We start from the raw sequence: 27915 nt of genomic DNA, 5'->3' as shown, positions 1-27915 counted from the left end.
AAGACTTGTCCATGCATACATAACACGTAACATAATAAATTCCCTCACAATATTTATGAACATGTCTTGTAAACAAGCACTGCAGTCAAGCTACAAAGTAATGCTAGCGAGAAGCTAACGAATGCATTTAATTTACACTCTAATTTGTGTTGTTCAATTAAGCCTTTCCGTGTCTGTAAAGAATTTGTTATAAAAGGGTTATAGGAGTCTGTCACTTGGTCTCAACTGAGCAGCTCAAAAATAATCAGATAAGGAAGGGCCAATCCCCTTTTCTAATTGCAATATTATGGTCTCAATTTAGCAGCTCAAAAATAATCAGATAAGGAAGGGACAATCCCCCTTTTCTAATTGCAATATTATGTATGTATCTTACTCACCGCCTCTTTCTGTCTTAAATGTATCTAGAAAGGGTGTTATCCCACTCTGAAAAGTAGCATGTCACTGAGTAAAATAAGTATAAAAGTCTTCGTAAGACTTTCATTTTAATGGGGCAAATTTGTGACTTAATGCTTAGATCGGGAATTCAATTACATTTGCTAATGTCTGCACTAATTTCTTTAAGAGTAGTTCAACTTTTCTGTGTTAACATATATCTTAATCGTTACAAGCGTACTATTCAGAATAGAATTCAAAATTTCTACAGAGAACTGCATAATACACATTTGTGTGTAGCTTTATATCTGAATGTGTTTTAAAAACTAATGTGTCTGCTGTCTTTTTGTCTGTTTCTCAGGGAGGTTTTCCATCGGGGTTGGATTCTGTAAGAGGTACTCGCCATCATGGACTAGTCGAGAGGGTCCACAGGGAACGTAACCGCATCAACTCTCCGCATCGCAGGCCCATTGACAAACACGGACGGCAGATATCCTACCAAATCTGAGTCTTTAAAAATATGATATTTTCATGTGACATACTGCAGATAGTAATGTCGTCTTTGCATGTTCATTTTTGTTTCGAACGTGTGGTTTGTAGCTGTATGTTTGTAAAAAGATTAACGCGATGACTACACAATTGTAGGAAGTCGTCGTCTCTTGAACAGAATTAGCTATCGTGTTGATTGAAGTGATGCAGAGATGATGAACCAGTATAGGAAGGGAATGTATAGATGTACAATGGTCCTCAATGGGCTGAAAGCCTGCAAGTCTAATGAGCAATGTGAGCCTTAAGCCAATGTGGGACAGGATATGGACGGTGAATCTCGGCCAAGTCTGGTAGCGTTCAAATGGCCTGATGTGAATACGCCTTCACAGAACCCAAAAATAGTAGCTGACTGAAAAACACATGGCAATTCAGTTCATCTTTAATATATTCTCTAGACCTCCAATGTAATATGGGAACACATTTCTATTGGTTAACTTGTTGCCAAGTGATACAGAAAGGATCTCAAAGTGGAAGGAATGCAGTGGATGTTTTTTTTTTTCTTCTTCACACCCAATATGTCAGTTTTGCATGTAACACATTTTGCCCACTGATCTAATTTGTATGAGTATGAGTGTTTTGGCTTGCCATAGGACAGTAATAATTCAGTGACCTGACAGTGCGTCGTTCACTTCTGCATGTCACTCAAAAATGGCGATTGACTTTTTAAGAACGTGAACCCATTTGACTTGGTTTCCGCTTCTGGTTCTTTTCAAGTGGAGGAACTGCAAAACTATCTTTTTCCATTCATTTGGTTTATGTTCTAGTGTTTTAAATAATAAGCACTATCAGGTCTTCGTTTACACTATATACATGCAAATTCATCAGTTCTCAATCCACATTTAGCATTCACAAATACATTAAGATGATCGTATGGCAAAAACTGAGTCTTAATGAACCTTTTAGTGGAGAACTTTTTCAGAACTTCATACTTACAGTAGCAGCCTCACAGGGGGGGGGGGGAACTCGGGAGCCAGCAGTTAGACAATACTAATATTGATAACAGAAGACAGCTTAATATTAATAAATAATAAATAGATCATATAAATAGATTAATAATTAATGGATCAAATGAATAAACCATAAACAGTGTCACGACCCAACCCACACGACAAGTTCAAAAGTCTCACGGCATAGGGAAGGAATGAACCCCTCAGCCTTTATGTGGAGCCAGACTATGACTGAAATATAATACTAAAAGCAACAGAATGATAATTATTTTTATTAGCCTTTAATTTTCTCAAAGGAAAGAAGGTGTGCCTTTTAATAAGGTGCGCCTTTTGTGTGGACCAAATTCCAAAATCTGTAAAGTTGATTTGTGTGACTTCCGACACAGAGACATAATATATATACAAGCGTAATGTGATGAATCAATCAGAGGATATTACGTTTTACGTAGCTTGGGGCGGTAAACCAACCAGAGGACTGTACATACCTCCACCACTATTGATAAATAAATACTATTGTTTGTGCAAAGCAAACAGCATTAGGACCCTCTAAAATGGCACTGACAAAAAGACATGCTTACGAGGCACAATTAGAGCTTTCTGGAAAGCCAGGATCATTGCAGAGGAGCAATGTGACAACGACGAGACGATGACAAGAGGGAACTTGGCATGTCTAATGGCGAACTTCCCCAACTGTTTAATTTGGAAACAGAAGATATCTAAATTTGATGGATCTGCATATTAATATCGATTAACAATGTGAATACAACACCAATACATGATTAAATCAAAGTACAACGGAACTGACAGCCTTGCTCCTGTGACTTTTTTTTAATTTTTTTTTTACCGTAAGTCATGGCATGCATGCGGTGCGTCCTATGTGTGGATTAAGTGCAGAAAAGTCCCCGTAGTTGAGTTTGCGCCTTTTAACCTGAAGCGCCTTATGGTGCGGAAAATACGGTACATTGTTTGCTTGCACCCCTTTGCTTCTTACTGTTATAGCAAAGTGATGTATTTAACCATCAACACCATTCATTTTCCAGCAGCAACAATTTCCCTTGACCAAAACCCACATAGAGAGTTCTCCATATGGAAACATGTACCTGTCCCCACCTCCAGACAACAACTGGAGAAGGTGAGTGTCTCATTTGACAAAAATGCTTTTTCTTCTTTTTACTGTCTTGTTTTTTTTTCTGTTTGCTGTCTCTGCCTTACGTCCTTCTCAGTACAAACCAGTATTTGTTATTTTGTTGTTGTTGTTTTAATCCACACACTCTCGCCCTGGTCGGTACTCCAATATGAAGTAAAGATGAAGTGTTATTTAGTTATCAGTTCTTGCTGGTGCCCTTCATTGTTTCTGCAGCAATACATTCACTGTCAGGATGCTGCGATAACCCTAAAGATGTGTTTCTACTGTAAAGGTCTGTGATGGATGGATGGATGGATGGATGGATGGATGGATGGATGGATGGATGGATGGATGGATGGACTTTAACATGAAAGATATAGCCCAACAGCACTCGTCTTGCTTTTGTTGGATGTTAATTTGTCCTACAACAAATACTTAGTGGACTCTCCAGCTTAGCAGAAATTGGTTAAAAAAAAAAAAAAATCCAGACAAAACAGTGCAAGGCTAGAAGTAATACTTAGTCATAAATTGTGGGTGTCAGGCTGGAACCTCCTTTGTCACAATTTGGTAAGTTTAATGTTTGTCCACAAATCCTATTTTATGTTTTAACAAAGTACTGACCAATATAAAGTTCTAAAAAGGTCTTGCTCGCATTGATCATGGAATTTTATTGGATGAACATGCCCTCTTTAGACGATTTTTGATGACACCCAACACCGATGATATTGTATTAGTACATATGAGTTGGCAGAGCCTTTTTTTACTATACCTGGTTTTGCCCATATTTAGAAGTCAGTATAGGCAACCTTGTCTTGGTGTTGACATTTAACAAGGAAGAACAGCTGTTGCAAAAGCTGAACTTGGCTCCTCCCTCCTGACTTTGCGTCACTCTTGAGTTTTCAATGCTTGCTTGGCTGAACGCTAGTCGCTTTTGGTTTTCTTCATAGTGCCTAAACAGACATTTACCAGGCTCAGTGTTGAGAACAACAGACTAGCTTGTGCTGAAGAATGAGTAAGAGCCACACCCACTTGTCTTTCATGAAGACACAAAACAGGTTGGCTCCTAAACATTCAGAGCAACCAAACAACAGTCTTGTTTTATTATTGGGCGTGTTTCTGTGTACCATGTGACTAAAAATACATCATAACATAAACAGGTTTGTTTTTCTTACATGTATTTACACTCTGCAGCCTAAGACATGACAAAATGTAGGCTTCACAAGACCTAAAGGATGAACATAAAATGGTTCTCGTGCTTTATCTTGTATTGTTTTTGATTTTACTGCTATAAAAGACACTATGATTGTCAAATATTACAACAAGAAATTTAAATAAGACTTACCAAAGGTGAGCATTCCATCCCAGGGAAACTATCCGTCTGTCCATCCCTGACGAACGCTCATTATGTGGACAAGGGACGAAAAAACAAAAGGGGGGGAGGGCAACTAAGGACAGTGAAGTGTTTATTCGTCCATCCGTGTAATCGTCCCTATCCGGGTCAAGGGCCGACTAACTTCTCATTCAATCAATGAACTGTTTTGGCACACTAACATGGAAGTCTACCAACGATAGGGGTTTTGATTTTTATTGGAAACGGAAACACGCTCCTTTATGTCACATGTGTAATCCGCAGAATCTCTACATTCAGACCAGATATGAATATTAACACAAAAGCAGATGCCAAGCACGCCCGCAATCTTTGTGAGGATAAGCTGTTTGGATAATGAATGGATGAATAAATAGTAAATTAGCCAGGTAATGATCTTGAAATGTTTATAATGAATTGTGAAACCTCTCCCCCTGGATAAAGTAAGCCATTTTAAACGTAAAACATTTTGACGTTTTATCCTTGCAAATATGAATAAGTGAATGTGAGGCTTTGTAAAGCTCTTTTAGCAGCCACCACATTGTTTCTTCGAGCCCTGAATCAGAACAACTAGTTGGGCTGCACAGAACATATTATTCCAAAGAAAATGTTCGGGTTGAATGCCCCATTAACGCAATTAGGAAAACCTAGTGTGCTAGATAGCTCAATTTCCGCGGGCATTAAAAATGTCCTCAAATGACCCATTATAAAGCAAATTAGTGCAATAATGTAGTGAGATCTTTTCAGGATTTTTTTTTTTCTAAACACTGTGTGTGGAACATTTTGGTCATAAAATAATCAACATCAATATTCTCTTTGCTCCTCTTGGTGAGATTTATTTAATATATTTCATTTCCATTGTACATAAAGTGGAAAGTTCCTTAATCAATAAACAATGGGTTTGAGGCAGAACGAGTAATATTAAAGCAAAGATTTGAACAAATTATAAAGTATCTACTTCAACTGGATATTGTAAACATACTGCATGCAGTATGAAAGTAAATACGTACACATATTATTTATTAGACATTATTATTTATTTATTATACATTTATTATACACTACCTCCTCCCGCATTGCTCTACTGTCAATAGAAGAAAAATATGAGGTCCATAATTACTTTCATAAACACTGTAGCTTGTTGTCGTCTGTTGTGGGTATTGTCTGATGCCGTGCTTTGTGCGCATGCATGACTCATAGCGTAAGTGTTTTCTTCATATTGTCAAGTTTGTTATTGTAATGTGAACAACAACAGAAAAAGATCAGATTTAGAAAATCTATTAAAGACATCACACGCCATTCAGTGTGAAGCTTGCCTATTTGACCACAACATCTAGCTCCCTGGATGAAAGCTACATGTTAAGGTAATATTCTACACCTAACTTTAATTTCCTTGGACTGCTTTCAATTACGCAGAGGGTTTTGAAATCTGTGGCAAATTCTACAAATGGAATTGCAGATTCCTTTGGGGACATGCTAGAGAAAAAAAACAAGGGCAGATTCGGAATAAGTGCCAAAAGACATAGAAAAGGTTACTTGGTTCTCTGATTATAAAGTTGAGTAAAAGTGTCGTGTAATCGACAGATTAATCAATTAAAATAGTTTGTTGCAGCCTCACTACTGACAATTATTTTGGATTAACCTCAATCCTTTTTGTTTTGTTTTTAATTGGTACTTTTTATGTAATTGGCACCAGATTTGTCAGGGCTGTACAGACCAAACATATCATCCTGTGCCGATCTGTAGCAGATTGTTGCCACAGCGTGAATCATGGCTACCTCCCACTCAGTTGTGAATTTTGGCCCAGTTAAATAAATAAAATAAATAAATCAAGCTTACTAAGCACAACATATCCACAATACATTCCAAATTGGTTGAAAGGATGTTACTCAAGCACAATTTTGTCACCATTGATGACAATTTTATTTTACTTTATAATTTGCCACTGAGCTCACCTCATAATATATTGATGAATGAACTTTTAATTTCCACAGAAAACAGTTCACTGAGCAAAAAGCTGATTCAATTTGTCAGTGTATCATAATGTACTGTAGTTTCATTTTTGCCTCCAAAAAGGCATGTACTATGGTTGGTTATGTTGACTGGCATTTGTTCATTAGTTATAGGGTTATGTAACTGATTTTCACAACACTGACAAATGGGCCCTATGACCACAGAACCGGATCAGAAGACCAAATTGTGCAGATCCACATAAGATAAAGAGAGATGGATCTCTGATACAGTGCACCAGTGGTTTTAGTTTTCATTACTAACTTAACTCTTAGCAAATAAATATGACACTTCTTCCTGTAGGCTGCTGGAAGAACCTAGCATCAGAGAGGGAGCTTGTTAAACTTCTGAGACAATATTTTGTTTCTACTTTATATATTTACTTCTTTTCTGCTTTCCATTATTTGGCTTTTCCAAAGAATAGATCCCCGGTTCACTCTAATAGTCATCCAGGGAAATTATCTTAGGGTTGTTTTGTTATGCAGGAATAATTGCCTGGTTCTCTGCCTTTGGGGGTAGTGGGGTGGGAAGTGTTTACAACACCAACCACATGTGTATTGTGTTAAAGCCAGTGCAATCTAGAGAAGATTTTTGTTTGTTTTTACATCTGCATTACTAGTGCCAGCAAATATTTGTTCAACAACCTTTCAAATACTAAAACGTTACCCAATCATAGTATTGAATGGAGTTTTTGAAATATTACTACTTTAAAGTTGTCATCATCGAGGTTGCTGCGTGTTGCTTAAAGATAGCAAAAACCTGATCCTTATCCTTTTACCCGCAATCAACACTGACTGTTGAAGATCGTAAAATATGGCACAACAATCAATGCTTTCATATTATTCAGAAGCTCCAAATTTGCATTGCTAAATAAACCAGAAGTCGTAATTTTTGGTTAACAGAGAGCACACTTTGTGCTCCCAGTTGGTGTCTTTCTATTTTTTATTACATTTCTGTACCGGTGTTTGGGAAAATCTGAGATTTGTACGAACCCATCGCCTTGAAGATGTGAAAATGTCAAAACACCGTTGGAATGCAATTTACATAGTTTTTGTTGCGGCACATCAGTGACTTGAAATGCACTGCTGCTTGCAGCTGCGCTACTTGATGATACCTAAAAAAAGAAACCTACAGAGAGTTGGTTTAACAATTCCAGAAGACTTAAGGTCATATCTCGTCAGACGTATTGAAAAGAGCAGCCTTATCACATAGTGACGCTTGTGAGTATAAAGATTGAATTTGCTCATAAATTGTTGTATCAGGAATCATTTTTTTATGATTGATTCATATTTTATTTAGCTTGTTGTCAGTGTTGAGTTGTGGAGAGGAGTTGTGTGTCTGCTTTAAGGTCAAAACCATGATCTAGTCCCACGCTCCCCCTTCATTTCACCACTCTTTGGCCTTCTGTACTTGGACTAGCCTCTCTTGGGATGGAATCCCAGACCAAGCTCCCTGGAGATGGCAGTCTATTGGAGAGGGATTTTAAAATGCCTTGTTTGCCTCTTAAGATTTTTTGTGTAGCCATTCTTTTTGCAGTTTATTGAAGTGTGAGGTGCCCTGTTTAAAAAAGGCTAGTGTTTGTGTTAGTAAATACAAATCCAAAACATAAGATCGTATCGCAGCATAGCTGTGTTAACCAAAGTACAGAAATTGAAATAAAGTATTGCTGAATTGCCTTGTACAGGAGTATTGTAATATGTACCAAATGAGTCAGCTTTTGGTTAAGCAAAAAACAGTACATGATTGTTCAATAGCTGAGTTGTAAATCATTTTCATAAAATCCTTGGCCTTATTCGTAAAAATTCTTGAGAACACTGCTGCCTCTTTGAATGCATCCATTGTATTTCATCTTGTTTAAGAGCGTGTAACTGTTCTGCTTGTCACTGTTTGTGCTTTCCATATATAAATTAGCATGCTTTTCAATGGAAGGTAAATCATTGCTCATCCAAATATGTGTGACATGATGATTTGAATGTATGAATACATACGACATGGTCCTTTTGAACTGGTGCCTACGAGGATGCTAAGCTAATATCCATTGCTTTTACATGACCTTTTCTAGGAAACTCAGCCCTGCCCACAAGATTGCCACCAACAATTACACAACGGTGACTAATGCTGGAAGAAACAATTGACAACTAGTGTAGAAAGGGTGGTTTTGAGTATACTGCAAACTATATTCTGTGTGGTAAATCCGAGGTCTGTTGGTTCCGGGGTCTGTTAAATTGAGATTCCACTGTGTATACCTAAACTGAGATCCCAGGAATATATATGTGTATCCTACCACAGTATAAGGAGCAAAGGGTTGCAGTGCAAGACTCTTTAATTCTGTGGTACTATGCTTCCTATGACTTCACTCCGGGGCCTTTCTGCTTCACGGCAGACACAATTGAAGATGTGCTTTACAAACACTTTCTCTCCAATCACCGGTCTCTGCTTAACTCAAAAATACATTTGTTTCTTTTGAAGGGATCAGCCCCCGTGGAGTGAGGAAAAGCGGCCTGGCTTTAGATTAATATCACAACTTAACAGGTGACCTTTGACCTCTCTCCCTCTATCATCGCTTTGCTCTAGTCTCTGGTGTTTCTGTCTCTCGTCTCTGCTTCAACCCATGCTCACATAAAGTAACGACCAAAATTGTCACGTTGCCATGTCGTCTTGCTTTTTGATTCTGTTGAAACTGCTTCTTTAATTCTAACATCACAGTAATTTCTCTTTCTTCCAAAGCACTGAAAGCCAACCAAGTTTCATGTCTTTTTTTTTTTTAATAATTTATTAATTTTTTTCCTCCCAATTGTCTCTCGATCTTCTATGCAGTTTGGTACCCGAGATATTAATCACTTATTTTTCTTTTACTAACACAGCTTTCGGAGTCGAGGCATTCTAGCATCCAGCATCATGATTTACGCTTTAATACTTTCATTCTCTTCCTAACCTTTGTTGTCAGAACAATCTTTTATGTTTTGATTTTGGTGTCCACAAACCCTAGTTCCTTCAACAGTCTGTTTGATTGATTCATATTTTGTAGGTTTGTTACACATGGACAAAAATCCATTGGAGAAAGGAGAAAAAAAAACAAAGTTCAATGAAATACAGTTTTCGCTCATTTATTGCAAGGGTTACGTTAAAAAAAATCCCTGCAATAAGTAAAAATACCTTTAAGAGGCAACAATAACAGCAATTATGTCCTTTCTTTTGGAAACTCAAGTCTTCTGTAATATTAAGGATGAACTTAAAATGTCATTGCAAACTCAAACACAACACACAAACACAATACAGACGCTGTCATCAACCGTAAATAAATGGTTCATTTCACCCAGAGAATTGTTAAATCTAACACAAGCAACCCTTAAATTGTGTTGATTAAATAATACAATTGTGTTTTAGAGTGTGGTGCCCCGTGTACCACCACCTTTGAGAATCACTGGCATCATGCTTTACACAATTGTTTGTTGTGTTCTATTAGGTCACCATGAGCATACAGGTTAATGCGGAGGAAGCAAAATGACTCACAGAAGTTATGGCCCGAGGAAGTCATCTGCCTCTGTCCAAGGTGCTAGAATACATTAAATATTTTCCTCCTTATCCTCCTACACAGAACCAACTCAGATTCTGCTCTTCATACAAGTGCGATGAACCCAAACCCACAAGACCCCTTCAGCGTAAACCAGCAGATGAGTCGAGGTCCCCTGCAGCGCAATGGTGAGAGTCGCACTCGCATAGGCACTCATAGCACGCAATGCGCGGCACCGCACGTGTTTTCTAGTAGTGATTTAAAGGTTTTATTTATACTATGTTTTTCAGACCATTGAGCACACCGTAGTATGAGGTGCGATATCAGTGAACTGATTTATTTTGAAATATTTGAATGTAATTCTAATTGTACGGTATGTTCATTTGATAGATTTAGCACTATTATGCTAAGTTCTGACTGGTCAAAAACATCGGACTGGTCAAAAGCATCGGGTGGCGACGTGTTTCCCACTTGATTGAGTTCACCATGGGTTGCTTCAAGCGGAGGAGGGGATCCTCCAATAGATGAAAAATGTGTTTGAACACTGCTAGTCAAGCTGATGACCGGTGATAGTCTTATTACTTTGGCTAATGCTAAATGCCATCTTTGATGCGCATTTAATCTTGATTCAGTTTTACATATTTGGTGTAAAGATGCGGATTTCAGTTATAAACTATGTGCCTAGTCTGAATTTACACTTCCACAGACTAAGGTTGTGATATACAGCCGTGGAACCGCAAAGTTCGAACAACTCGGAACTGGTAATAATCGGACTTTGACCACAAAATCTGAGTAAAAGATGCCTCAGAGTTCAACCTAATTCTCAGAGCCCGAACATCTTAAGGCCTATTTATACTTGCACGGGCAACAATGGCCGCATTGCATCTAATATTGTCGCTTTGTACTTGTTCAAAGAGTAAAGTAATAACGGCTTCCGTAGTCTGCACACGCCTATTCACATATCACGGTTTTGTGATTCTTTTTTTTTTTTATTGAAGATGGGAAATAAAAATAAACTGAGAAATGTATTTGCACTATGTCCACTGTGGGGATGTGTTCAGAATTACACATTTAAACTCGCGTTAAATGGGAGTCATCATTCTTTTGTATGATTCTCCTGACTGCTTTGAACAATGATTGTTCAATTGTTTGGAACCTTTCTGCGGACCATGGCTTGTACTGCAAGACGTGACGACAAAAATTTCAGGAAAAGTCTTCTGGAACAGCAATATTTTATCTGCCATTTAACACTTGAAATGGTGGCAGGTGTGTGTTGACTCCCTTTAACATTAGATTTAATGTGACGTGTTGATTCTAAATACAGCAACGTTTGCAATTATAAGAGGGATTTAAAAAAAAATTATTTCTCTATTTTTTCATGATAGTTGTAGAAGTTGAAAATATTCACATTCATAGTGGAAAAAATATTGCAATGATTTATCTTTGTCACAAAAATGTGGCATTTGAAAAGTTGCGTCCACTGTACGTAAAATTCTTGTTTGATCATTAACTTTGGAGACATTTGGGAAACAATTAGCTTAACAAAATCTAAATGGAAAATAAAATCAAAGACGTGTCTAGCATTGAGACCACAGTACAGTAATCACAGTTGACTTTTTCTACCTTTCCCATTTTTTTCTGCTTGTTTGCATGCATTTCTCATGGAGGCTGGCATCCAGCCAGTGTGAATGAGTCAGAAGTGGATGGGTCCGGAGACGGTAAGTAATGTGTTCCTTACGCACAATCTATGTAATAGGTAGTATGACTGGGCAGAAAATTGCTAATTCAAGTATGTCATGCTTTCCGCAGTTTTTTCGTTCCCCAACCTTCCTAATGAGGAAGGTCTCATTGGTGTCAGTAAACCCCTCCCCAAGCAACTGTGGGAAGCCAAGAAGGTGAGATTGATGGTATCATTAATACATTATAAAATCTACTTAACCCATGTATGAAAACTTCCATGAGACTTGGTTCGATCAGATAGAAATGGTTCGATCAGATAGAAATGTCCTGGTACAAAGTGATGACTGCAACATTTGTAAAACAGGAGTCTTGAGAGAAAAATACGGCAAAACTGTATGGTTGATGTCACTGGTCAATAGTAAATTTTAATCATAGATGGCTTTTTCATCCGTAAATGTATTTTTTACATTGCTTTAAAAAAATATCTTGCCTTTTTATTTTATTTTTTAGCACATTAGGTTTTTGAGATTTTTTTTTGGTTTACAAATTTGCTTGTATTAAAAGCTTGCACAGTATGAATTTTTACCATGCATTGTCATTAACAGTAAGTGTATTCCTATATTACATATTATATTATTGCTATTATATTGTTGTTATGAAAACCTGATGGGCAAGAGAAAAGATGAGGGCAAAATGGAAAACGACAGAAAAAAAAAATCTAGAAAATTCTGATGAAATCTTTGATTTAAAATTGTGTAAATTGTTGATTGGGAAGAAGTATAGTAAATTAATACATGCCCATTCATTGAAAACAATTATTTTTCAGGCCCAATCCCTCGCGTCAAGGCCTAAATCATGTGAAGTGCCTGGTATCAAGTAAGTGGTATGCGTGTGTGTGGTTGTGTATTTTTTCATTCGGCAACATCTGCTTATTCATGCACATGCGTGTGACAGAACTCGGCTAAAGATAAGCATTTCTTTTTCCGCTTTGCCTCGCGTGTGTAATCCGTACGTTCAAACCAAAAGTTAATTCCGTTATGCACGAGGTGGCAAAAAAAAAAAAAAAGTGGTTTTCCTAAAATTGCAGTTTTTCACCACGTGCCTGGGGAATGTAGGAAACGTGTTGAGTGGCCATTTTAAGAATCTGATGAACCACACAATTATGTTGGGAGTATGGGAAAGAGTAGTAGAGGCTGGACTCAGGAGAGAAAGTAGTTATATCTGTATTTGTGAGCAACAATATGAGTTCATGCCTTGGAAAAATACCGCAAATGCATCATTTGTCTTGAGGGTGTTGACAGAAAGGTACAGAGAAGGTCAGAAAAAGTTGCGTTGTGTCTTTGTAGCTTTAGGGAAAGCCTATGCCAGGGCACCCGCAAAGGAACTATGGTACTGCATGAGGAAATCGGTAGTAGCTGCAACCTGCATGGTGCATGTTGATAACAGAAAACTGTTCACAGACAGTGGTCCTCATTCACGAATGAAAGCGTAGAAATCTTTCAAAATGCGTACTGCTACATTTTCTTCACACCACTGTGCGTACGTATGTTGATGAATCAGAATACAGTAATTCCTCATTCATCACGGATAATTTGTTCCAAGACCACCCGCGATAGGTGAAAATCCGCGAAGTAGTGTCACCGTCTCATTTTTAACATACGTACATTTTTTGTGTATCAAAAAGTGTAAATGAAACCATATAAGTGCATATGTTATCATTAGAACAAGAATAGTTTCAAACATGTAAATAAAATATTAATAGTATAAATAACATACAAGAAAGAATGTATAAATAACATAAATATAAACGTGTGTGTGTGTGTGTAAGTGTAAAACATACGTATATGTAACTACAGTATACATACTGTAAATACATTTTTAGAACTGTTTTATTATTATAACAACTTTTTTTTATAACAAGTGTACATCCTGTAAATATGTTTTTAGAACTCTTATTATTGTACATACTGTAAATATGTTTTTAGAACTCTTTTATTATCACTTCTGCTAGAGTGCGGGTGACGTTTGTGCCCTAATTCCTCAATTTTGGATTTATTTTTTCAATGTTTAAATCCGCGACTGTGTGAGCGCACCCTGCCTTCTGCTGGCGTGTGGGCAACTTTAGTGCCATAAGTCCTCAATTTTGAATTTTTTTTGTTGATTTTTTATTTTTTTTTTTTAAATCCGCGATTTACTTAGGCCGCGATAAATGAACCGCAAAGTAATGAGGGATGACTGTACTTTGTAAATGACAGCGCCCTATTATGCATAACCCAGAGTCATTTTTTCTTTTGTAAATGGCATGCGTGTCATTCAATGTGTAGAAGTTTAAAGTTGTATGAGATTTAAAAAAAGAGCTTGTATGTAGCTTGCAGAACGCACAACCTGACAACATATAATAATCACTTTTAATTAAGCAATGGTACTGAGGATAATGCTCATAGTTCTAAAAGTCACTGAATGGTTGTTTTTCTGTGTGCCCTGTGATTGACCGTCCACCCTGTCCGGCCGGCCTTTGTACGCAGGGACCTGGGAGATAGGTTCAACTATTACAATGCTCTGTACGAATAGGTTGAATAATTTACATATATGTTTTTTCCTCCTTGCAGTATTTTCCCATCTCCGGAGCAAAACCCTGGGCTATCCCACTACCAGGGTTCACTAAATACAGGAGGCTCCCTACCCGATCTCACCAACCTGCACTTCCCGTCCCCTCTCATGACGCCATTGGACCCCGAGGACAATGGCGGATACCCCAATCTCAGCGGAGGTAGCAGCACTGGAAATTTGCCAGCCGCCATGATGCACCTTGGTATTAGCAATTCTCAGGGTGAGTTGAAGCTTCCAAGATCATTTTTATTAAGCTAGTATTGTTGGAGAACTAGTCCGATTCCCATCACGTAGTTGTCGTAGAGGTCCCTAACATTGTCGTAGAGGTCCCTAAAAATGTTAATTCTGTAAATGAAACAACTGTGACAGTAGATGGTGGACTGCATCTACTGTACTGTGCAGCACAGAAGAGACTTTGGTGTTTGAGTTCATGTGACATGTTTTCTTACACTGAATTGTGATTACATGATAAGTGAACTTAGTGAAGACCCTAATTTGTCGATCAATATTTACCTACATATCCCCAGCGATTTACAGGCAACGGGTACCCTGTCTCTTGACCAAGGTAAGCTGCGATAGGCTTCAGCTCACCATCATTCCTAGAATGGATGCTTACTTAATCAACTATTACATAAACTTGTAATTTTAGCTCTTTAGTTTTCAGAGATTGAAAATTGTTTTTTTAGACAATATGTAACTAAAATGAGTTAAAACTGGGGCTGCAGCTATTGAATATTTTGGCATTTGGATATCCTACTGAAAATATCAAACCGAACCATCTCCAAATGACTGAGCCATTGCTTCTTTTTTTTTTTCTTCTCTGTCGCCATTGTTGCTCCATGCTTGTTGACGAATGCCAGAGTTTACTTACTGCCCCTTTTGTGCTCAAAAGAAGAGGGTCGTCCGTTGGGTAGTGCAGACTGCAGAGGGCTCCCAATTACAAGCACAGCAGAACAAGGATCACAGCGCAAATTTGAACTATATCACTATTGTAAATAACCCCTTAAAAAGATTGTCATGCACGCTCACTAGTGAGTTTCTCTCCTTCCAACCATTCTGCCAAACTCGATTGAGTCACACTAAAACTTCAGCTTGAGATCTTTATCTCTCTCGGTCGACCATGTGTTCCGGAAAGCTCAGTGAATGATCTCTCTGTCACAAACATTCTCACTTTGTACTTTGGCTGCCATGCCTCCCTCTGAGTTTCTGTAGTTTGTTTCTATGTGTGGCTGAGAACAGTTCAGCCTGGCTGAGCAGACAGAAACATTTGACCCATTGCGCTCCACAATGAGCTCTTTTCTTCTCACTCTGTTTGGCTGTTTTCTCATTTGGTCTGTCTTACTTTCCTCCCAATCACACAGTAAAGTTGCCCATTGACACAATATGGGCCGGTGTCCTTGCCATGGTGTTGGCAAGCATGCCAGAAATGTAAAACACAGTGCATCAAACTGTAGCATCCATAATTTCTCTTGGATTTCAAAGGCCTTCTGTCACCTAGGTTTCATGTTAGGTTGAATTGTTCCAAATGGTACCCACTATTACTGAGTCATGCCACTTTTGGGGTTACCGACATTAATGAGTGGTGCATTGCAAACACCATTTGCAAGCAAGTTCGAAGCTGTTGATTCATATTGTTACAATGTGCTCTTGCTAAGTTTCCTCCTGTTTGTTGAATATAATGAGTGTAAGACAGTGCCACCATGGTATGGCCACATCATATTTACATACTTCCATTGAACCTAGACAACCTGTTGTACAAAGGCCAACCACGCTACAACACTTGAATGCGACATGACTCAGTTAAGCCATTTGAATCTGGTTCGTCAACAGTTTGATGTCTTACATGTGTTTGTTTTGCAGGCCTCTCCTCTTCTCTGAGTAATCCTACAATTCAAGCTTCCCTCAACAACTGCCAGCTGCAGTCTTCTCTCAGCAATCCTTCCATAAATTCTTCACTGCGTCTTTCTGGTAACTCCCCTCGGCGAAGACCAGCACCCATCAGCCCCCTCACTCTGTCTCCTGGGGTTGAGCAGCGTAGGGGTCTGTCTAAGCAGTTGTCTCCCACCATGTCCCCATCATTGTCTCCCATCACACAGGTACGGCATTTGAATAAATACTGTAGCAGTATAACATCATATTTATTAGCGGGAAAATACTCAAATCCAACAGCATCATTACATGGTGATTTAAAAGGGATGGTGTGTTGAATAGTTTGCCATCTAGTGGTGAACTAATAGAATGCAACGACTTAAGAATGTGCATTTTGAAGCACGCACACTACGGTCTAGCAGCGAGAACACACTCTGCAAGTCCACCAATTTATTAAGCAAAGGTGCAAGCAAAATGTCATTACAAATGACTTGCAGTAGTCCCTCTAGTGACAAAGTGTATTTTGTTGTCTTTGTTACACATGCTGTGGTCCAGCAAGTATGTGTCCGATTTATTGTCTCCTTCTGATATCCATAGCAGAGAGACGACGGCAAATCTTGCAGGATGATGTAACATAATTAATGATTATTAGACCTACGATTACATAAAAAGAAATGCATGTTGATGAGATAGAACGTTAGAAATATATATATTATTGAAATTATTCTTGGGCTTTAAAAATGAACAATGAAAAATGAGAACATTCAACACACTGTCAATCTAAAGTCATCCAGCCTTTGTATACGAAGTTCTACCATGGCAAGAAGCAATATAGTCTTTTATTTAGGGTGTGAAATATTATAGGGGTCAGACTTCAAAGACCATCAGATGTGGCTTTTGGTTTACAACTGAGTTCCGTTGCATTCAAACTGAAAATTACTTTATTTATCCGTTTGGAACTTAATTTGCAGACAGCGCTAGCACAAGCATGTGTGTCTATGCTTCATATGATAAAGTTTCATTAAGAAAAAAAAATGTTGATGTGATCTGAATTCGTGCACAAGTTGGAAAGTCATCAATGAGAAGTCTGTGCTAATGCAAGATCATAATTTTAGTAACTATTTGTTTGGAACAAGACAATTCTGGCCATAAGTACATTGAACAAAACGTTTCAGAACCTTTTCGTCGGGCCCACTGTAAACCGATGGGCCCATATTTGAAGTCTAAGGGTGTATTCAGACCAGAAACGTCCTTTAGTCAGCTTGTTTGGTCCGGACCAAAAGCGGACTTAATTTTTTTCGTTTGGTGCGGTTCCTATTCAGACTGTACATTTTGCAAGTGAAGAACACCTACCCGGAAATGGAGGAAAACATGCGAGTCCTACGCTCTGCATATTTGTGCTGTTGGTTCAGATCTACGCTGTCACATTCACACCTGAAGCGAACCGCACCAGAGTTCGTTTAGAAGCAAACCGTTTCTTTAATCCGCACCAGGATTCGTTTGCGTGTTTTCACAACTGCACAAAATGTCCGGACCAGCATTACAATCAAACCTTGGTCCGTTTAAAGTGGTCCGAACAGTCAGGTCTGAATACACCCTTAATTAACTTCTAGTCATTCACTAGTGACCCCTACTGGCTTTTTTTTTATTATGTAGGGAGTTGCTTTGGATACCAGCAACATGCCAAGGGAGCCACCCCCTCCCTATCCACTCTACCAGCAATCCCAGCATGCAGTGGACCATGCACGTCAGTGCCAGCAGCAACACCAGCATCAACATCAGCCTGTTTCCTCTTTGCAAAACGCCGCACTGGACTTCAACCCAAACCAAGTCAGTGTTGTCTTATGACAATATTACACACTTCACTTTTCATTGTATTGTTCAAAATCAATCACTTTGTCTTAACAAAGTCACATTCTGTTCTTTCCAGCACAACAATTTTGCACCACTCTTTAGTGACTCATTCATGGAGCAACAGTTCTGCAGTCGCCAAAACAAAACCTTCCAGTACCAGGTGGGTCTTTAACCATGGACACACTCTCGCTGTCAATAACTACCAGCATTGAGACTCAAGAAAAAGTCAATCAAATTATCTGACATACAGTAATCCCTCATTTATTGAAGAAGATCCGCGATGTAGAGAAAATATATTGTTACAATATCCACAAAATACTTTTATGAACCTTTATTGTATTTTTAACACTCTATTGTACTTTTAAACTCTTTTTTTTGTGTTTTTAAACATTTGTAAACATTTTAAAGTCAAACTGACTTTCAGAAACATTTTCATTTATTCAAATAAATAAAAAAATAAAGAGAAAAAATATGTAAATATATTGTTACAATCTCCATGCAAGACGTTTATGAACCTTTGGTTTAGTTATAAACACTTTTTTGTATTCTTAAACATTTTTGTAAAAAATTTAAAGTCAAACTGATTTTCAGAAAAAAAAAAAAATAAGAGTAAATATATTGTTTCAATAGCCACACAAGACTATTATCAACCTTTTATGAAGTGTAAACGTGTCAGGCTCCTCTCTGGTCTTGCGTGCTGGACGGCTGACGTACCCCCACGGCGCAGTGCGAGGGTATCCGCACAAGACTTGTATACTTTTATTTTTAATTACTTTATTGTATTGTAAACACTTTTTAAACATTTTAAAGTGTAAACGTGTAGCGGCTTCACTCTGCTTTTGCCGTGGTGGCCAGTTGACGCGCCCCTGCGGCCCAGCGTGAGGGCATCCGCACAAGACTTTTATAATTATTTTTAATTGTATTTTTAAACACTTAATAGTATCTTTAAACACTTTTTGAACAGCTTTAAAAAGCTTGCTCTGCCCGTCTTCTTCGATGACACACGACGCGTGCTCGCTGACCAGCTCGTCAGCTTGCCTCGTCGTCCTGCTCAGCCCTCCTTGTCTCCTTTAAACCTTGTGTGAGCCCATTTGGTTGTCCTGTCTCGTTCGTGTCAAAAGGAATTGCATGCAATGTTTTAATGACTATAGGACGCATGAATACTGAGATGCTTTGTTTTGTCCTTTTTGCCTTCGCTTCCCTACCATCTGCTGACTAGTCGGACCAGTTCAGTCTGTTGGAAAATGCGATGAGCACGTCAGGTGGCTCTTGCTTCGACCCCTCCCCGTCCTCTCTGTACTACTCTCAGGCCGCCATCGGCGGGCTCGGGGGCAGCCATGGCAGCCTGCATGATCCCATGCACATGGCTTCAAACATGCTGTACTCCAACTGCAGCGGAGGACTGCCCAACATCATACTTACTGGTGAGTGTTCACCAATAGGCTTCTGCAACTGAAAGTAAAACACAAGATGACAAGAAGAGAGTTAATAATGTTATAGTTTTGATGAGCTGTAATGGCTCACAAACAATTTCAAATGTTTTGATTTAAAATGTATTAACACTTTAATTTAGAGCGCCAATGTAGCAGCAGCCTCATAAAATGGAAGGCAAAGCAATGCACTCACTGGCCCTTTCTCCCCACAGATGAGTCCAACCACAATCTGTCAAAGGACATCAGCGGTGTGCTCTCGACAGTGCCAGAGTGTTTCGACTCGGAAGGAGGCTTCCCGCTGGAAGACGAGCTGCACATTGAGCCGCTCAGCCTGGACGGTCTGACCATGCTCAGCGATCCCAACATGGTGCTGCCAGACCCATCTGTGGAGGATACGTTCCGCAGTGACAGACTCTGAATGGGACCAGTTACTTCCCCCCCACCCCCACCCCACCCACCCACCCACCCACACACACGCACACAGTCACATTTGCAGTATGAAGAGCAAAGTGCATGAATATGAATATGCATGTGTTCACAAGGGCACCCGTGCATGCATTGACTGCCACTAAAAAAAATCATCAAATGTGAATGATGTGGACGCAGTGCACACAGACACAAATACGCATGCTTTTGATGAAGATGGCTGCCGAAGCCTGGTTTGAAGTTCTGCTTCACGCAAAGGCGTCGTCACACTTGCTTAAACTCAGAGTTGTCATGGGAGCCATCCCCCGGGCTACCTTGCCCACTTGAATCAAAAAGTCTTGAACCAAACCATTGAGGAGTCTGGGCCATCGTTCACCCCTCCCTTCACAGCCAACCTTCGTCGCCATGGCAGCATTGTTGCCAAGGTTACAAACCATGGCAATCTCTTTACTGCGCTGAAGAGGAGTAAAGATGCCAACACACAATTGACTTTTCACAGAGCTCCAGTGAGTGAGTGAGTGAGTGAATGTCCGATGAAAGGTGGAGCAGTGGCGTGAGATTGAAGTAAACATCCGCGTCCTTCCAGCTGAGGTATCAAACAGCTTCACGCCGGTGAACAATCATATGAGGAAAAAGATTAGAAGCATCACAGATGTTTGGAGTGGAGAACTGATTATTTTGCCGCAGAGATGTACTAATGTACAAGTTGCAATTTTAGTATGATTAAAATTTAGTACGAAACAAAAAGGGCAAACTGTTTACAATGACATTATTTTAAGTACGTACATGTTACTAAGAAATATAGATGTTTGGAATCATAACTAAGAGCTAAAATTGTCATGTGCTGCAAAAAGGCTACATGCCCTTAGCGGGGGACACAATATATGTATCCATTTTAAAAGATGAAAATAACATTTTTATTATGATTACAGCAGTGTATTGTATTTTGAGTTTTGTACCAACTTGTACTGGCGCTTGCACTGTGCTTAAATGTTGTGAGAAAGGGCATCCGCTGCGCTGCTGCGGATCACTTGTTTGCAGTACAGTAAACCCCCATGTGTGGCTGACAGGAGTGAGCGCAGACGACTCACGTGGACATGAGACACCATGTAACATTGCACTTCACGTCTTTTGCACTGATTGGTCCACCGTCTCTTAGACCTACTCGAATGTTTGTTTTTTTACATGACGACCCAAAGAAGTTGAATGAAGCCATTGTGAAGTTGGCACTCGTGTGAATTCAATTAATGAGAATTTCACGCACCAGTTTAATTGAGAAACTATGAATTTTTTATGAGAAAAATAGAGTATACATATACGTAAATATATAATATTTAGGAACTTGGAGATAATTCATTTTTATAACCAGCTGATATAGAGAATTTTGGGCATTGAGTGCCTCTGCTGTCTGTTTCACTGAAAGTCAGGGACTGCAATTCAGAGAGCTATATTTTTAATATTTGAAAGGATAAAGATCCAGCATTGTTCTGGCTTTGCTCTTTAAGCTATGCAATTGTTTTCTGGGTATCTTTTTTTCCCCACCTGTTGAACAGGTGCATCATGTACACTATGCAGTGTGTGAGATAGCTATATATATATATATATGTGTGTGTGTATATATATATATGTATATATATATGTGTATATATGTGTGTATATATATATATATATATATATATATATATGGACAGAACATATTGTGAAGTCACAATATTACATGTGTCCAGTGTCCACAGTGTTTATTGTCCGATCTGCTCTTGCAGGGTGTCACCAGCTAGAGAACTGGAGTGTCTGCAGTGCCATTAGGAATGGCACTAAATTTAGAACACCTCTTAATGGCACTGTTGGTGTTTTACTTTTCAGCCAAAAGGGTGATGCATGGGTACAAAAGAGCCTCACCTTATGATAGGTTGTCAAAAATGAAGGGGGTCTCTGGGTTTGTGTATTAGAGTTAATATTTACTTTGAGCTTATCTACATTTGTACTGGCTATATGTTGTAAACAGTGGAATCACTGTGAGTGATGGAGCCACTTTTATGTTTCTTTTTGTCCAAAGTGTATTTTTGTCTGTCTGTCCCCGTTTCCGGCTTTCTTTCTCTTGCTGTCTCTCAATGCCTACCTTCTGCTGCCTTACAGTACATGTGTGTATTTGTACTTTTTATATTCAAGCTAGCTACTGCTTCCCCTACAGCCTTAGTTGTTTGTATCGGCTGCCTGTGGTTCTTTTTGTCACTTAGTATCACTTTTTTGGAGCGTGTCTTACTTTTAACTACATATTATGTACAGTTCTGTTATTTAAAAAATGTCCACTAGTGTTAGTACTTATTTTGTAAATTGATCTGCGTCTTTATTTTCCTCACATAAACTGTCTTGGTTTTTAATATATGTTTTGTGCTTACCCCTTTTTGTTTAATATAAACAATAAAAGTCATAACTGTGTACCTGAGAATGACACTTGGTTATGTTCCCTTTTTAACCGTTAGAGGGCAGTAAAGGTGCAGATGTTCGTATCCACAAAAGCATTTTAAAAGATTCTTCGGCTTCATAGGTTGATGACGTGATAGTTTCATTGATTTGGGCCTTTTGATAGTTGACAAATGGAGATAATGACACTTATTTCTTATTGTATTTCCCCTTGTGCTGTCAATTATAATTCTGATGGGACTCACTAAACAAACTTGTCATCATTTAATCACTTGTCCAATCTCAGCTCCAAAAAGTTCAAGAGTTCTTGAAAATCATTCACCTCAATTAAATCAAATCAAATTCATACAAGAATACAGAAACTTTGAAAATAATTACCCTACGCTTTTGATATCAACTGTCCAAGGTAATTATAGTTAATGAGAATTAATGAAATAAATAAAACAAAAATAATATTTTGGAAATGAAATAAAATCTCCAACTGGATATATGTGGTTTATTGACAAACGGGGAAAAAAGCAAGGAAAAAGAAAAATTCCCCGTATGCTTTGAAGGTGGCATTTTGAAACTAAGTGGTCCTGTTGTTATGTGCTTGTCTTTATTTTAGCAACAGCACAGATACTTCTTGCTTTGATCTGGTGCGGGCCTGGGCAGTGCACATGGATGTGATATTATGACATGTTTTGGATGGGATGCTGGCCTAATAACTGTAGGAGGATGATAGCGTTGGCAGGCGTGCTCCAAGGCCATATAGGTTTGATGCATGCTGGTCATAAAACAAAGGGGAGAGGGAACAGAGAATACAATAACTGCCAGTAAGAGGGTGCTACACAATTACACAGTCCATATAATTCATGGAACACTGTGTGTAGTCCAGCTTGTTTGTCCAGACATGAGTAGTTCATGTTTTAATGTGCGTTCCAAACTTTTCATAGGGAGAACTCCTCACTAGCAGCAAAGTCACCAATTGCTTTCCTATAGCAGTGGATGTGCAGATCTATTGTATATATATACGTAACAGGACATATAGTATATACAGTATGTAGGTGGTTCTAGAACCCAATAAATTCCATGTGGCATGTTTACTATAAATTTCATCAAATGAATATCTGTGAAAAGTTTATATATATCAACTGTCACAGTATATCAGCTATGCCCACTCCTGCTAGTCAATGACACCCACCTTTGTTGAGTACACAGATTGATTGAAATGACACGATCGTCCCCATGTATTGCATCTGCCAAACTGTAAAGATCTAGCTGCGTCAAACCAAATATGCCGCCCGTGTCTAAGTTTCATCTTATTGTATGTACTCTCAGTGGCGTGTGAATGGATGGATGGACGGACGGACGGACGTATGGATAGGCAGACAGATAGGTAGGTAGAACCAAATGTTTAATGTATACAGACACAAAAGTATTGTGTTGATGGTCAAGGTGACCAGTGAGTAGAGAGGTGGTCCACACAAGGAGTCTGGATGAGAAACATCTGCTGTTTCTGTCCACAATGCACCGGTATTACCTCAGGGTCTTTCCTTTGCGTCGAGTAAATCACTAAAGTGTGCTTAGTGTCAGAGATGTAACTGCAAGCACATAAATCATACACATGGGTGACGAGCTCAGAGTAGCTAAATCCACCGTTTCATGTCGGTGGTATGGCAGGTTGACAAATCTCTTCATTCAAATATCGCAATACAAATAACTGCAGCCACTGTGTGCATGTAAGAATAACTTATCTATCAAATCCAGCAAATAGTTATGTGTGTGTGGCTTATTGCAAGCAGATGTTCCCATGGTGCAATGATGCAATCTGATTGGCTGAGAGTAACGCACGCAAGCATGTAAACAAGCACATCAAGGCTTCCATTCACAGATCACAGGCTGCCTCCTTCCCTTTGGGATCAAGTTTGTTGGCTTGAATGACGTTCGGTTATTGAGGAGCAGTTGTCGGACTCTTCCACCATCTGCATCCCAACATCCTAAAAATAAACACTGCATGCCTTTTTGCATTTTTGTCATTGGGAGAATTATGCCAGTATTGTTTGATAGTAATTCTTCCTTTGGGGGAGAATTGGTATTTATGTTGAGACGTGAGGAAATAGCCAGTTAGCTACCAAGGCAGATCGAAAACACAAACTGTTTTGGGTAGGCGTCCTTCGTCCTTGACCTGACCACTCTTCTGTGCTTGTCTCGCCATCTTTATTCCTAACATAGTTGTCCGGCCTTTGTCAGTCCAAATGAAAACAAAAAAAATAAATCATAGTCCAACAGGTGAGAAACCCAATCAACATTAGAGTCAGATGAAGGAACCCTTACCCTGCTAGTAAGGAGGATACTATCTTTAGCAGGTAAACACAGAAGCTATCTGTTTTTTGTTTTTTTTTAAGTAGATAACACGCTCGTAAGAAGGGCTCTTTCATTTTTTTTAAATTTACAAAAAACTAAATCTTACACCCAAGCGCCTACGTTGTTAGGCTGTGTGTAATGGATATTATTCTTCACACCTAAAGTATTTGATCAATGTGCGAAACCCGGTCCAACCATCAAGACCCTGCTCATGCTGGCAGACTGCCAGCTCAGTAAAAAGCTGAAAGGAGGTCGGGGGTTTGAGAAAGCCCCTTGAATGTCTTGTTGCAGCACTGAAGTGGGCTCTCTTGTCTCTGATTACAGAGTGGCATACTTCTGCCAAATGCACAGAATGAAAAAGATACCTTGCACATGTATGAATGTGATGATTACTGTCTCTCAGCAAACACACAGTACTTCAAATGTGAAGTGGGTTGAACAATTATCAGGATGAAACTATGAGGAAAATCTCTGTACAAGTAGGGACAAGAGCACAGCTGAAGGATGCCATCGTGTAACTGACAAAATCATTTTTATGAGGTGACTATCATTGGGATGGTTTACTGGAAGGACTTGCAAAATTTACGACTGTACATTTAATTAATTTCTTCATAAACTGGGTGAAAACATGGATTTGGACGAACATGAAAGAAACCTGAGACACATGAACTATTCATGCCAACAGGGCTGACTTTCACTGACCTTAAGTGCAAACTAAAATAGACTGGTCTGAATGCTTCTATTGGATGGTAAACAAAACTTCCTCAGCTGTGATGTGGTTGAGAAAGATAGCCCCAGGCAATAGCAGCAACAAAACCTTAAAGTCATGGAAAACCAGTCAACCACCCTCTCCAAATATAGAAAACATTATTACCAGATCCCCTAACTCAAATTTCCTCCTGCAGGCCAACCACAATAAATGGCAAAATCATGTATATGCATCTTGCGTACAGTCTGGTATGTATGTAAGTATGTATGTATGTATATATGAATGTATGTATGTATGTATGTATGTACGTACGTACGTACGTATGTATGTATGTATGTATGAATGCATGTATGCATGTATGTACGTATGTAAACGTTAATAGGTACGCACATACATACATACATATACATACATACATACATACATACGTATTTTATGTAATTTCCAGCATTCCCATTACATTTATCGAGGGTATGAATTTGGGGTGTAACTAAAGGTATGTTGACACGCATAATATACAATATGTTGAGCTAGGAGTTTTAATGGAAGCAAAGATTGTGCTGTTTTCAAGGAGATACTTTTGCTGCTGTCATTTTTTAAGCAGTCACAGGTTGTTATGCTTTTACCTGAGTATCTTGAGCCTGCCGTAGTACCTGCTCATTTTGCTTGTCTTTGAAGAATTTGCTTGACACTAAGAGAGCTATGACTCCAAGAGCTCCACATTATCAAACAAGTAAAAATAAAAAAAAATAAAAAACTGACAAATGAATTGCCATTGAGGCACTCAGAATACAGTTAGTGAGTGAACCGATCGATAGCAGGGGTCACCGACCTTTTAGAAAATGTGAGTTACTTCTTGGCGACTGAATAATGTGAAGGGCTACTTGAAAGAATCCATTTGCTATAAAACTGCTTGAATGGAATTCATTTCATTGAGGTGTAATCCCGCGGGGGAGAAGCGCATTTGGCAACAGCTGAAGATGAAATATGAAAACATTGTTCAAACATGACGGTAAGACCTCGGCTTAATTTCACAAGGGTACCTCATATGGATTGTTTTACATCGTAAGGTAAATTTTAAGTGGCTGTGGCCATCTACCGACGTATCTTTGATTCCCTCATTATCAAACGGATATGTCACATACTGTGCTTAATGGATTTCTCATACTCTTTGAACTTTGACCCATTGAATATTATATAAGTCAGCTGATGAGTAAATGAATGAGGCAATGACAAGGAATGTGTGTCTGAAAAAGGGCGGGCGCAGAAACACGAGGTTCATTGAGGAAAAACCTCGTCGCGACCAGGTTTGGTTCATAAAGTCTGTAACTGCGGTAACTGAATCTTAAGTTACCTCTCTCTTTCTGAAACAGGCATGAGTTACCCTTTTTTCTCTCATTTGGGTTAACTCCTTTTGGAATGGAAGTTTCCCGCATTTCAGGGTTCACACACTAAACCTGCTCTGTGAAACAGACCCATGATGATTTCTTTTGCAAAGTTGTAGAAACGTTATAAGCCACAGTCAGACAAGGTCAATGTTTTTTTTTTAAATGTGTAAAATGACATTTAGAGATTTACTGATAAAAGTCTTTCGGGACAGGGGCTGAAAAATTGAAAACTTTAATTGAGGATAGTTAAAGAAAAGTCCCATGTTTTCTCCTCACCTGCAACAATGAGACAGAACAGGCAGCTTTCAATCACACACCTTCAACACCGTCGTGTTATGTCTGCAAGGCTGGAGATGAGAGGTCAAGACCACAGCATCAAACTGTTGCATAGGTCTGATAAGATGTCCCCACTTTGATAGAATTTAAAGAGGTGGAGGCAGTTCTATGCGTTCAAAGGTCAGCCGGCCAGTAGGTCGAGAGCGGAGCGGCAACGCGACAAATGTTTTATGAACTCGTCTAACAGATTACCTGGGCAATGATGAGCAAACATTCATTCTAATTTGTGTCTCTCAGATGATTTTGGAGCAAAACAACAGCTCCTTTGAAGGCAAAGGGAACAAAAGCAAACAGTAAAGTTGTGGCATGATGTCACTTTGACTTGAGAGATAAAGAATTGACAAATGCGCCTAACTAGTGAAAATGAGTGTTTAATCCAAATTCTTTTTAAATTGATTGGTCAAATGACATCACAGAACAAGACTAATGTTCATCATTTCATTTAACCTATTATTATAATATTACTATTATTATTATCTATCTGCCAGCCAGCAAACTGGTGCTACATGGCCATCGGTCAAGAGGACGTCCCACACTAACATACGTGGACAGACTCAAGAGGGATGCAGGAGCCCAGAGCACCAACCAACTGGCCAGATGTATGGAGAATGGAAGGAGCAACGATAGAAGGCTCATCTGAGGAGGACCAAGAGAGAGCGATTTCAACCTTTGAGCACTTTATGGGTAAAGAAAAAAATGCAAACTAGATATTCAGGCAAATGCAAGTTCTACCGTTATTTTTTTCTAATCTTCCACTTAAAAAACTCAAAAACCTGAAAGAGAATGACATATTCCCATCTTGTATATTAAGTAGTAAATCTTATTGGAGCGAGGAGTAAGAAGTACAACAGGAGAGCTGAGAGATGATTGGAGGGGAGAGTCCGGAATGTAGCTCAGGTGGAGAGAGAGAGAGAGAGAGAGAGAGAGAGAGAGAGAGAGAGAGAGAGAGAGAGAGA

The 27915-nt window shown here is 38.9% G+C and overlaps 1 protein-coding gene across 4 annotated transcripts in view; it reads left to right on the top strand.

Annotated features, from left to right (window-relative positions):
- crtc3 (CREB regulated transcription coactivator 3) overlaps window positions 1-22205 on the top strand; it is a 29829-nt gene extending 7624 nt beyond the window's left edge. Inside the window, exons 3-15 of one of the 4 annotated variants that reach the window (XM_037248278.1) lie at window positions 734-862; window positions 2939-3000; window positions 8840-8902; window positions 9969-10072; window positions 11564-11602; window positions 11694-11779; window positions 12391-12440; window positions 14174-14394; window positions 16035-16270; window positions 17700-17873; window positions 17974-18057; window positions 19117-19321; window positions 19543-22205. In XM_037248278.1, coding sequence (XP_037104173.1) covers window positions 734-862; window positions 2939-3000; window positions 8840-8902; window positions 9969-10072; window positions 11564-11602; window positions 11694-11779; window positions 12391-12440; window positions 14174-14394; window positions 16035-16270; window positions 17700-17873; window positions 17974-18057; window positions 19117-19321; window positions 19543-19748 — 1659 coding nt within the window. In that variant the 3' untranslated portion in view covers window positions 19749-22205. Of the gene's footprint in view, window positions 1-733; window positions 863-2938; window positions 3001-8839; window positions 8903-9968; window positions 10073-11551; window positions 11603-11693; window positions 11780-12390; window positions 12441-14173; window positions 14395-16034; window positions 16271-17699; window positions 17874-17973; window positions 18058-19116; window positions 19322-19542 lie in introns of all 4 variants that reach the window. The other 3 variants (XM_037248277.1, XM_037248280.1, XM_037248279.1) reach the window with 3 other exon arrangements.
- The last annotated feature ends 5710 nt before the right edge of the window (window positions 22206-27915 follow it).

The sequence above is a fragment of the Syngnathus acus genome, chromosome 3, assembly GCF_901709675.1.
Source record: "Syngnathus acus chromosome 3, fSynAcu1.2, whole genome shotgun sequence".
Classification (NCBI taxonomy): Eukaryota; Metazoa; Chordata; class Actinopteri; order Syngnathiformes; family Syngnathidae; genus Syngnathus; species Syngnathus acus.
This window is presented reverse-complemented; position numbering and strand designations above follow the sequence as displayed.